This window comes from Scyliorhinus canicula, chromosome 3, assembly GCF_902713615.1.
Source record: "Scyliorhinus canicula chromosome 3, sScyCan1.1, whole genome shotgun sequence".
NCBI lineage: Eukaryota > Metazoa > Chordata > Chondrichthyes > Carcharhiniformes > Scyliorhinidae > Scyliorhinus > Scyliorhinus canicula.
The window spans coordinates 275,528,238-275,541,111 of record NC_052148.1 but is presented as its reverse complement, the minus strand read 5'-3'; the positions used below and the strand labels follow the sequence as shown (position 1 = coordinate 275,541,111).

The 12,874-nt window shown below is 54.4% G+C and overlaps 1 protein-coding gene across 1 annotated transcript in view; it reads right to left on the bottom strand.

Moving 5' to 3' along the window:
- LOC119963676 (3-hydroxybutyrate dehydrogenase type 2-like) overlaps nucleotides 1-12,874 on the bottom strand; it is an 83,740-nt gene that overhangs the window by 7,142 nt on the left and 63,724 nt on the right. The window contains exon 6 of the mRNA XM_038792994.1: nucleotides 1,243-1,356. Within this exon, the coding sequence (XP_038648922.1) occupies nucleotides 1,243-1,356 (114 nt within the window). The remainder of the gene's footprint in view (nucleotides 1-1,242; nucleotides 1,357-12,874) is intronic.

The window sequence follows — 12,874 nt, the reverse complement described above, 5'->3', positions numbered from 1 at the left end:
ACTTCTTCCATCGGGCAGGAGATACAGAAGTCTGAGAACACACCCGAACAGACTCAAAAACAGCTTCTTCCCCACTGTCACCAAACTCCTAAATGACCCTCTTATGGATTGCCCTCATTAACACTACACCCTGTATGCTTCATCCGATGTCAATGCTATGTAGTTACATTGTATACCTTGTGTTGCCCTATTATGTATTTTCTTGAATTTTGTTTAATTCCCTTTTCTTCCCATGTACTGAATGATCTGTTGAGCTGCTCGCAGAAAAATACTTTTCACTGTACCTCGGTACACGTGACAATAAACAAATCCAATCCAATCCATCCAATGACGTTACTGTGAAAATCTCCTAGTCGCCACACTCCGGCACCTGTTCGTGTACACAGAGGGAAAATTCAGAATGGCCAAATTACCTAACAGCACATCTTCCGGGACTTGTGGGAGGAAACCGGAGCACCCGGAGGAAACCCACGCAGGCACGGGGAGAACGTTCAGACTCCGCACAGACAGTGGCCCAAGCCGGGAATCGAACCTGGGACCCTGGAGCTGTGAAGCAACAGTGCTAACCACTGTGCTGCCGTGCCGCCGAACTAATACATCTCGGAGTGAGGATTCCATTATCTGTCCCATCACTGATGCTCGGTTCACTGGGATACACCACGGAGTTGTTCTATCTCCCTTTTTATTTATAGGAATCAGATTAGCTGGGTAGTTGGGAGGCATCAGCAGAGAAAATGCATTAGTCATGATGAAAGGGAAGATCATTACTTTCACAGGAGAACGAACCTGTTCGGGTACACAGAGGGGGAATTCTTCCTTCACCTCCAATTGTGGGCGACACGGCAGCACAGTGGTTAGCACTATGGCTTCAAAGCTCCAGGGTCCCGGGTTCGATTCCGGCTTGGGTCACTGTCTGTGAGGAGTCTGCACATCCTCCCCGTGTCTGCGTGGGTTTCCTCCGGGTGCTCCGGTTTCCTCCCACAAGTCCCGAAAGACGTGCTGTTCGGTAAATTAGACATTCTGAATTCCCCCTCTGTGTACCCGAACAGGCGCCGGAATGTGGCGACTAGGGGCCTTTCACAGTAACTTCATTGCGATGTTAATGTAAGTCTACTTGTGACAATAATAAAGATTATTATTATTATGGAAATGAAGGAGGACAAAAGGTTTGCCCTGGAGACAGGCAAGATTTTTGCAACTCAGAAGGTCCTGACAAAGTGAGAAAGGCAGCTTCATGCTCACCTGGACAGACACAGTTACACCTTATAGCTTGTTCAATAAAGTCTGCAGCAACGGACTTGGTCAATCCAATAACAGCTGCCTTGGACGTTCCGTACACACATCTGTTCACAACCCCTGTGAGGAATATAGGAAGAGCTTTTAACAGAACCGTTCTTTCTCCAACAAGTCCACTAAACCTCTGACAGAATAAACAACAAACATCAGTTATTGGCTATCTGAAAACATAATCTGAACATCTATCTAAATTTATAGGGAAAGGGCAGCACGGTGGCACAGTGGTTAGCCCTGCTGCCTCACGGCGCCGAGGTCCCAGGTTCGATCCCGGCTCTGGGTCACTGTCCGTGTGGAGTTTGCACATTCTCCCCGTGTCTGCGTGGGTTTCACCCCCACAACCCAAAGATGTGCAGGTTAGGTGGATTGGCCACGCTAAATTGCCCCTTAATTGAAAAAATGAATTGGGAACTCTAAACAACAGAAAATTAATTTTCTCAAATAAAAAGACAAAGACCCTGACCCTCGGGGGTTCAAGTGAATCCCCACTTAAAACCAACCACCTGCATTCACATTAACACAATTAATAATCACCAACCTTGGTGACGGAGCAGGTATGAGTGTCAAACACACCATTGTGACTGGTGCCTCCGTTTCAAACATTACCAGAAGGATTATACAGGGAAGGTGGTCAGGGAACACAATTTTGGACCAATTGGCTTCAGTCTTTCCGATCTACAGTTGGATGTGATTTCTGTTGACTGAATATTGGGTATCAGACACGCGATGACTGTCTCAGGGCGCCCGGGACCTGGGTTCAATTCCAGCCTCGGTTGGAGTTTGTTCATTCTCCCCGTGTCTGCGTGGGTTTCCTCCGGATGCTCCGGTTTCCTCCCACAGTCCAAAGATGTGCAGGTTAGGTGGATTGGCCAGGCTAATATTGCCCAAAAGTTTTGGTGGGGTGATGGGGATAGGGGCGGGGGAGTGGGCCTAGATAGGGTGCTCTTTTAGTGGGTCAGTAAGTCAGTGTAGACTCAATGGGCCAAATGGCCTCTTTCTGCACAGTAGATATTCGATGGAAATTGTTACCTTTTTTTGCAGCAAGTGGTAAGAATGCGACCTCTGCTACCACATGGAGTAGTTGTGGCCAATAATATTGACATATTGAAGGGGACGTTAGTTAAGGATATGAAGAAGGAATAAAGGGCTAAGATGATGAAAAAGGATGGGTCAAAGTTCAAGAGGAGTCCAAATGTTGTGTATGTGCGTGTGTATGTGCGTGTGTGTGTGTGTGAGTGTGTGAGTGAGTGAGATTGTATGAGTGTGTGTGAGTGAGTGTGTGAGTGTGTGTGTGTATGTACGTGTGTGTGCGTGTGTGTGTGCGCGTGAGTGTGTGAGTGAGTGAGATTGTATGAGTGTGTGTGAGTGAGTGTGAGTGTGTGTGTGTGTATGTACGTGTGTGTGTGCGCGTGAGTGTGTGTGAGTGAGTGAGCTTGTGTGAGTGAGTGTGTGTGTATGAGTGTGTGTGTGTGTGAGTGTGAGTGTATGAGTGAGTTTGTGTGTGTGTATGTGCCTGTGTGTGAGTGTGTGTGTGTGAGTGTACGTGTGTGTGAGTGTGTGTGTGTGAGTGTGCGTGTGTGTGTGTGTGTGAGTTTGTGTGTGTGACTGAACGGAAAGCAGCTTGAATGGCTGCAGATCCTGTTTATCTGTCAGTGCTGTGTGTTTCACTAACCATCATGTGGTCCTATTCTTTTCAGAGGTAACTGATGAACTGGATGGTGTTAATGGAGAACTGTGTCAGGTATGTTACAATTTGCTGTGCCCTTGTGATTTTTTATCCCTGAGAATGTGTGTGGGCTGATCCTAGACTTTGGTGGACAAGCCACAATTTCAGTGTTTGCGGATGACATGAAGTTGGAATTAATTGTGAGGAGAATGATGTCAAACTTCACAAGGACATGGACAGGTTGGAGGATAGGCACCAAGCGGCAAATATCATTTAATGCAGAGAAATGTGAAGCAATTCATTGTAGTGGGAAAAATATGGAGAGATAACAGAAAATAAAGTACAATTCCAAAGTTGGGGGGGGGGGGGGGGGGGGCAGAAGCAGAGGGATCTGGGACATCTGGTACAACCGTGGTGTAACGGGGTCACACACAGGGCACCTCTGCTTCAAGGCGCAGAAAAGAGCTCTTCTTCTCCGAAATTGGATGCATCTTCAACGGAAAAGTGTCACTGAAGGTGGAAGAAGATACCCCCGGGAGTGGTATGTCTGCTGGCTCCCAAACCCGGCAGAAGAAGGAGGGATCTGGCCAAGGAGTTGGAAGGGACCTGTGGTGAACAGCCAGTGGAAGGATGGCGGAGGGGGAAGAGTCAGTGTAAGTAGCAAAGTCCCTGATGGAGCAGCACAGTGGTTAGCACTGTTGCTTCACAGTTCCAGGGTCCCGGGTTCGATTCCCGGCTGGGTCACTGTCTGTGCGGAGTCTGCACGTTCTCCCCGTGTCTGCGTGGGTTTCCTCCGGGTGCTCCGGTTTCCTCCCACAGTCCAAAGATTTGCAGGTTAGGTGGATTGGCCATGATACATTGTACCTTAGTGTACAAAAAAGGTTGGGTGGGGTTACTGGGTTTTGGGAATAGGGTGCTCTTTCCAAGGGTCGGTGCAGATACGATGGGCCGAATGGCCTCCTTCTGCACTGTAAATTCTATGATTCTATGACGGCCTTCATCAAGGAAGAGTTCCACCAGCAGAGGAAGGAGATGCAGGCGGATCGCTCAAAGGCCATCGAAGGGGTTGTGGCGCCCCTGTCGGGCTCAATGGAGAGGTCGGAGAAAAGCTTGGAGGCCCAGGGATCACAGATCCGAGAGATTGAGAGGGCGATGTTGGACCTCGATGATCGGCTTGTGGCATTGGAGCAGAGGTAGGGCTCTTAGGAGACCTTTGCACGACACTGAGAACAAAGGGAGAGGAGCAGAAAAAAAGGTTGAGAAGACAGAATCTGCGGATAGTGGGCCTGCCTGAAAGAGAGGAAGGTGCAAGTGCTGCGAGGATGCTGACTGCGAGGACACCGTTCCCAGACTGCTTCACTGCAATGCTGACTGCGAGGACACTGTTCCCAGACTGCTTCACTGTGACGCTGACTGCGAGGACACCGTTCCCAGACTGCTTCACTGTGACGCTGACTGCGAGGACACCGTTCCCAGACTGCTTCACTGTGACGCTGACTGCGAGGACACTATTCCCAGACTGCTTCACTGTGACGCTGACTGCAGGACACCGTTCCCAGACTGCTTCACTGTGACGCTGACTGTGAGGACACCGTTCCCAGGCTGCTTCACTGTGACGCTGACTGTGAGGACACCGTTCCCAGACTGCTTCACTGTGACGCTGACTGCGAGGACACTGTTCCCAGACTGCTTCACTGTGACGCTGACTGCAGGACACCGTTCCCAGACTGCTTCACTGTGACGCTGACTGTGAGGACACCGTTCCCAGGCTGCTTCACTGTGACGCTGACTGCGAGGACACCGTTCCCAGGCTGCTTCACTGTGACGCTGACTGCGAGGACACTGTCCCAGACTGCTTCACTGTGACGCTGACTGCGAGGACACCGTTCCCAGACTGCTTCACTGTGACGCTGACTGCGAGGACACCGTTCCCAAACTGCTTCACTGTGACGCTGACTGCGAGGACACTGTTCCCAGGCTGCTTCACTGTGACGCTGCGAGGACACCGTTCCCAAACTGCTTCACTGTGACGCTGACTGCGAGGACACTGTTCCCAGACTGCTTCACTGTGACGCTGACTGCGAGGACACTGTTCCCAGGCTGCTTCACTGTGACGCTGTGAGGACACCGTTCCCAAACTGCTTCACTGTGACGCTGACTGCGAGGACACTGTTCCCAGACTGCTTCACTGTGACGCTGCGAGGACACCGTTCCAGACTGCTTCACTGTGACGCTGACTGTGCGGACACCGTTCCCAGACTGCTTCACTGTGACGCTGTGAGGACACTGTTCCCAGACTGCTTCACTGTGACGCTGACTGCAGGACACCATTCCCAGACTGCTTCACTGTGACGCTGACTGCAGGACACCATTCCCAGACTGCTTCACTGTGACGCTGACTGCAGGACACCATTCCCAGACTGCTTCACTGTGACGCTGACTGCGAGGACACTGTTCCCAGACTGCTTCACTGTGACGCTGACTGCAGGACACCGTTCCCAGGCTGCTTCACTGTGACACTGACTGCGAGGACACTGTTCCCAGACTGCTTCACTGTGACACTGACTGTGAGGACACTGTTCCCAGACTGCTTCACTGTGACGCTGACTGCAGGACACCGTTCCCAGACTGCTTCACTGTGACGCAGTGAGGACACTGTTCCCAGACTGCTTCACTGTGACACTGACTGCGAGGACACCGTTCCCAGGCTGCTTCACTGTGACGCTGACTGCGAGGACACCGTTCCCAGGCTGCTTCACTGTGACACTGACTGCAAGGACACTGTTCCCAGACTGCTTCACTGTGACGCTGACTGCAGGACACCGTTCCTAGACTGCTTCACTGTGACACTGATTGCGAGGACACCGTTCCCAGACTGCTTCACTGTGACACTGATTGCGAGGACACCGTTCCCAGACTGCTTCACTGTGACACTGATTGCGAGGACACCGTTCCCAGACTGCTTCACTGTGACGCTGACTGCGAGGACACCGTTCCCAGGCTGCTTCACTGTGACGCTGACTGCGAGGGCACTGTTCCCAGACTGCTTCACTGTGACACTGACTGCGAGGACACCGTTCCCAGACTGCTTCACTGCGACGCTGACTGCGAGGACACCGTTCCCAGACTGCTTCACTGTGACGCTGACTGCGAGGACACCGTTCCCCGACTGCTTCACTGCGAGGACACCGTTCCCAGACTGCTTCACTGTGACGCTGACTGCGAGGACACTGTTCCCAGACTGCTTCACTGTGACACTGACTGCAGGACACCGTTCCCAGACTGCTTCACTGCGACTACACCGTTCCCAGGCTGCTTCACGGCAACGCTGACTGCGAGGACACTGTTCCCAGACTGCTTCACTGTGACACTGACTGCAGGACACCGTTCCCAGACTGCTTCACTGTGACGTTGACTGCGAGGACACCATTCCCAGACTGCTTCACTGTGACGCTGACTGCCAGGACACCGTTCCCAGACTGCTTCACTGTGACACTGCGAGGACACCGTTCCCAGACTGCTTCACTGTGACGCTGACTGCAGGACACCGTTCCCAGACTGCTTCACTGTGACACTGACTGCGAGGACACCGTTCCCAGACTGCTTCACTGTGACGCTGACTGCGAGGACACCGTTCCCAGACTGCTTCACTGTGACACTGACTGTGAGGACACTGTTCCCAGACTGCTTCACTGTGACGCTGACTGCAGGACACTGTTCCCAGACTGCTTCACTGTGACGCTGACTGCAGGACACCGTTCCCAGACTGCTTCACTGTGACGCTGACTGCAGGACACTGTTCCCAGACTGCTTCACTGTGACGCTGACTGCAGGACACCGTTCCCAGACTGCTTCACTGTGACGCTGACTGCGAGGACACTGTTCCCAGACTGCTTCACTGTGACGCTGACTGCGAGGAGACTGTTCCCAGACTGCTTCACTGTGACACTGACTGCGAGGACACTGTTCCCAGACTGCTTCACTGTGACACTGACTGCGAGGACACCGTTCCCAGACTGCTTCACTGTGACGCTGACTGCAGGACACTGTTCCCAGACTGCTTCACTGTGACACTGACTGCGAGGACACCGTTCCCAGACTGCTTCACTGTGACACTGACTGTGAGGACACTGTTCCCAGACTGCTTCACTGTGACGCTGACTGCAGGACACCGTTCCCAGACTGCTTCACTGTGACGCTGACTGCGAGGACACCGTTCCCAGACTGCTTCACTGTGACACTGACTGTGAGGACACTGTTCCCAGACTGCTTCACTGTGACACTGACTGCGAGGACACTGTTCCCAGACTGCTTCACTGTGACACTGACTGTGAGGACACTGTTCCCAGACTGCTTCACTGTGACGCTGACTGCAGGACACCGTTCCCAGACTGCTTCACTGTGACACTGACTGCGAGGACACTGTTCCCAGACTGCTTCACTGTGACACTGACTGTGAGGACACTGTTCCCAGACTGCTTCACTGTGACGCTGACTGCAGGACACCGTTCCCAGACTGCTTCACTGTGACACTGACTGCGAGGACACTGTTCCCAGACTGCTTCACTGTGACACTGACTGTGAGGACACTGTTCCCAGACTGCTTCACTGTGACGCTGACTGCAGGACACCGTTCCCAGACTGCTTCACTGTGACGCAGTGAGGACACTGTTCCCAGGCTGCTTCACTGTGACGCTGACTGCGAGGACACCGTTCCCAGGCTGCTTCACTGTGACGCTGACTGCGAGGACACTGTTCCCAGACTGCTTCACTGCGGGGACACTGTTCCCAGACTGCTTCACTGTGACGCTGACTGCGAGGACACCGTTCCCAGGCTGCTTCACTGTGACACTGACTGCGAGGACACTGTTCCCAGACTGCTTCACTGTGACGCTGACTGCAGGACACCATTCCCAGACTGCTTCACTGTGACACTGATTGCGAGGACACCGTTCCCAGGCTGCTTCACTGCGACGACACCGTTCCCAGGCTGCTTCACTGTGACGCTGACTGCGAGGACACTGTTCCCAGACTGCTTCACTGTGACACTGACTGCGGGGACACCGTTCCCAGACTGCTTCACTGTGACACTGACTGCGAGGACACCGTTCCCCGACTGCTTCACTGTGAGGACACTGTTCCCAGACTGCTTCACTGTGACGCTGACTGCGAGGACACCGTTCCCAGACTGCTTCACTGTGACGCTGACTGTGAGGACACCGTTCCCAGACTGTTTCACTGTGACGCTGACTGCGAGGACACTGTTCCCAGACTGCTTCACTGTGACACTGACTGCGAGGACACCGTTCCCCGACTGCTTCACTGTGAGGACACTGTTCCCAGACTGCTTCACTGTGACGCAGTGAGGACACCGTTCCCAGGCTGCTTCACGGCGACGCTGACTGCGAGGACACTGTTCCCAGACTGCTTCACTGTGACACTGCGAGGACACCGTTCCCAGACTGCTTCACTGTGATGCTGACTGCAGGACACCGTTCCCAGACTGCTTCACTGTGACGCTGACTGTGAGGACACCGTTCCCAGACTGCTTCACTGTGACGCTGACTGCAGGACACCGTTCCCAGACTGCTTCACTGTGACGCTGACTGCGAGGACACCGTTCCCAGACTGCATCACTGTGACGCTGACTGCAGGACACTGTTCCCAGACTGCTTCACTGCGACGACACCGTTCCCAGACTGCTTCACTGTGACGCTGACTGCGAGGACACCTTTCCCAGACTGCTTCACTGTGACGCTGACTGCAGGACACCGTTCCCAGACTGCTTCACTGCGACGACACCGTTCCCAGACTGCTTCACTGCGACGACACCGTTCCCAGACTGCTTCACTGTGACGCTGACTGCGAGGACACCGTTCCCAGGCTGCTTCACTGTGACGCTGACTGTGAGGACACCATTCCCAGACTGCTTCACTGTGACGCTCACTGTGAGGACACCGTTCCCAGACTGCTTCACTGTGACACTGACTGCGAGGACACTGTTCCCAGACTGCTTCACTGTGACGCTGACTGCGTGGACACTGTTCCCAGACTGCTTCACTGTGACGCTGACTGCGAGGACACCGTTCCCAGACTGCTTCACTGTGACGCTGACTGCGAGGACACCGTTCCCAGACTGCTTCACTGTGACACTGACTGTGAGGACACCGTTCCCAGACTGCTTCACTGTGACACTGACTGCGAGGACACCGTTCCCAGACTGCTTCACTGTGACACTGACTGTGAGGACACCGTTCCCAGACTGCTTCACTGTGACGCTGACTGCGAGGACACCGTTCCCAGACTGCTTCACTGTGACGCTGACTGCGAGGACACTGTTCCCAGACTGCTTCACTGTGACGCTGACTGCGAGGACACCGTTCCCAGACTGCTTCACTGAGACGCTGACTGCGAGGACACCGTTCCCAGACTGCTTCACTGTGATGCTGACTGCGAGGACACCGTTCCCAGATTGCTTCACTGTGACACTGATTGCGAGGACACCGTTCCCAGGCTGCTTCACTGCGACGACACCGTTCCCAGGCTGCTTCACTGTGACGCTGACTGCGAGGACACTGTTCCCAGACTGCTTCACTGTGACACTGACTGCGGGGACACCGTTCCCAGACTGCTTCACTGTGACACTGACTGCGAGGACACCGTTCCCCGACTGCTTCACTGTGAGGACACTGTTCCCAGACTGCTTCACTGTGACGCTGACTGCGAGGACACCGTTCCCAGACTGCTTCACTGTGACGCTGACTGTGAGGACACCGTTCCCAGACTGTTTCACTGTGACGCTGACTGCGAGGACACTGTTCCCAGACTGCTTCACTGTGACACTGACTGCGAGGACACCGTTCCCCGACTGCTTCACTGTGAGGACACTGTTCCCAGACTGCTTCACTGTGACGCAGTGAGGACACTGTTCCCAGACTGCTTCACTGTGACGCTGACTGCGAGGACACTGTTCCCAGGCTGCTTCACTGTGACGCTGTGAGGACACCGTTCCCAAACTGCTTCACTGTGACGCTGACTGCGAGGACACTGTTCCCAGACTGCTTCACTGTGACGCTGACTGCGAGGACACTGTTCCCAGGCTGCTTCACTGTGACGCTGTGAGGACACTGTTCCCAGACTGCTTCACTGTGACGCTGACTGCGAGGACACTGTTCCCAGGCTGCTTCACTGTGACGCTGTGAGGACACCGTTCCCAAACTGCTTCACTGTGACGCTGACTGCGAGGACACTGTTCCCAGACTGCTTCACTGTGACGCTGACTGCGAGGACACTGTTCCCAGGCTGCTTCACTGTGACGCTGTGAGGACACCGTTCCCAAACTGCTTCACTGTGACGCTGACTGCGAGGACACTGTTCCCAGACTGCTTCACTGTGACGCTGCGAGGACACCGTTCCCAGACTGCTTCACTGTGACGCTGACTGTGCGGACACCGTTCCCAGACTGCTTCACTGTGACGCTGTGAGGACACTGTTCCCAGACTGCTTCACTGTGACGCTGACTGCAGGACACCATTCCCAGACTGCTTCACTGTGACGCTGACTGCAGGACACCATTCCCAGACTGCTTCACTGTGACGCTGACTGCAGGACACCATTCCCAGACTGCTTCACTGTGACGCTGACTGCGAGGACACTGTTCCCAGACTGCTTCACTGTGACGCTGACTGCAGGACACCGTTCCCAGGCTGCTTCACTGTGACACTGACTGCGAGGACACTGTTCCCAGACTGCTTCACTGTGACACTGACTGTGAGGACACTGTTCCCAGACTGCTTCACTGTGACGCTGACTGCAGGACACCGTTCCCAGACTGCTTCACTGTGACGCAGTGAGGACACTGTTCCCAGACTGCTTCACTGTGACACTGACTGCGAGGACACCGTTCCCAGACTGCTTCACTGTGACGCTGACTGCGAGGACACCGTTCCCAGGCTGCTTCACTGTGACACTGACTGCAAGGACACTGTTCCCAGACTGCTTCACTGTGACGCTGACTGCAGGACACCGTTCCTAGACTGCTTCACTGTGACACTGATTGCGAGGACACCGTTCCCAGACTGCTTCACTGTGACACTGATTGCGAGGACACCGTTCCCAGACTGCTTCACTGTGACACTGATTGCGAGGACACCGTTCCCAGACTGCTTCACTGTGACGCTGACTGCGAGGACACCGTTCCCAGACTGCTTCACTGTGACGCTGACTGCGAGGGCACTGTTCCCAGACTGCTTCACTGTGACACTGACTGCGAGGACACCGTTCCCAGACTGCTTCACTGCGACGCTGACTGCGAGGACACCGTTCCCAGACTGCTTCACTGTGACGCTGACTGCGAGGACACCGTTCCCCGACTGCTTCACTGCGAGGACACCGTTCCCAGACTGCTTCACTGTGACGCTGACTGCGAGGACACTGTTCCCAGACTGCTTCACTGTGACACTGACTGCAGGACACCGTTCCCAGACTGCTTCACTGCGACTACACCGTTCCCAGGCTGCTTCACGGCGACGCTGACTGCGAGGACACTGTTCCCAGACTGCTTCACTGTGACACTGACTGCAGGACACCGTTCCCAGACTGCTTCACTGTGACGTTGACTGCGAGGACACCGTTCCCAGACTGCTTCACTGTGACGCTGACTGCCAGGACACCGTTCCCAGACTGCTTCACTGTGACACTGCGAGGACACCGTTCCCAGACTGCTTCACTGTGACGCTGACTGCAGGACACCGTTCCCAGACTGCTTCACTGTGACACTGACTGCGAGGACACCGTTCCCAGACTGCTTCACTGTGACGCTGACTGCGAGGACACCGTTCCCAGACTGCTTCACTGTGACACTGACTGTGAGGACACTGTTCCCAGACTGCTTCACTGTGACGCTGACTGCAGGACACTGTTCCCAGACTGCTTCACTGTGACGCTGACTGCAGGACACCGTTCCCAGACTGCTTCACTGTGACGCTGACTGCAGGACACTGTTCCCAGACTGCTTCACTGTGACGCTGACTGCAGGACACCGTTCCCAGACTGCTTCACTGTGACGCTGACTGCGAGGACACTGTTCCCAGACTGCTTCACTGTGACGCTGACTGCGAGGACACTGTTCCCAGACTGCTTCACTGTGACACTGACTGCGAGGACACTGTTCCCAGACTGCTTCACTGTGACACTGACTGCGAGGACACTGTTCCCAGACTGCTTCACTGTGACGCTGACTGCAGGACACTGTTCCCAGACTGCTTCACTGTGACACTGACTGCGAGGACACCGTTCCCAGACTGCTTCACTGTGACACTGACTGTGAGGACACTGTTCCCAGACTGCTTCACTGTGACGCTGACTGCAGGACACCGTTCCCAGACTGCTTCACTGTGACGCTGACTGCGAGGACACCGTTCCCAGACTGCTTCACTGTGACACTGACTGTGAGGACACTGTTCCCAGACTGCTTCACTGTGACACTGACTGCGAGGACACTGTTCCCAGACTGCTTCACTGTGACACTGACTGTGAGGACACTGTTCCCAGACTGCTTCACTGTGACGCTGACTGCAGGACACCGTTCCCAGACTGCTTCACTGTGACACTGACTGCGAGGACACTGTTCCCAGACTGCTTCACTGTGACGCTGACTGTGAGGACACTGTTCCCAGACTGCTTCACTGTGACGCTGACTGCAGGACACCGTTCCCAGACTGCTTCACTGTGACACTGACTGCGAGGACACTGTTCCCAGACTGCTTCACTGTGACACTGACTGTGAGGACACTGTTCCCAGACTGCTTCACTGTGACGCTGACTGCAGGACACCGTTCCCAGACTGCTTCACTGTGACGCAGTGAGGACACTGTTCCCAGGCTGCTTCACTGTGACACTGACTGCGAGGACACC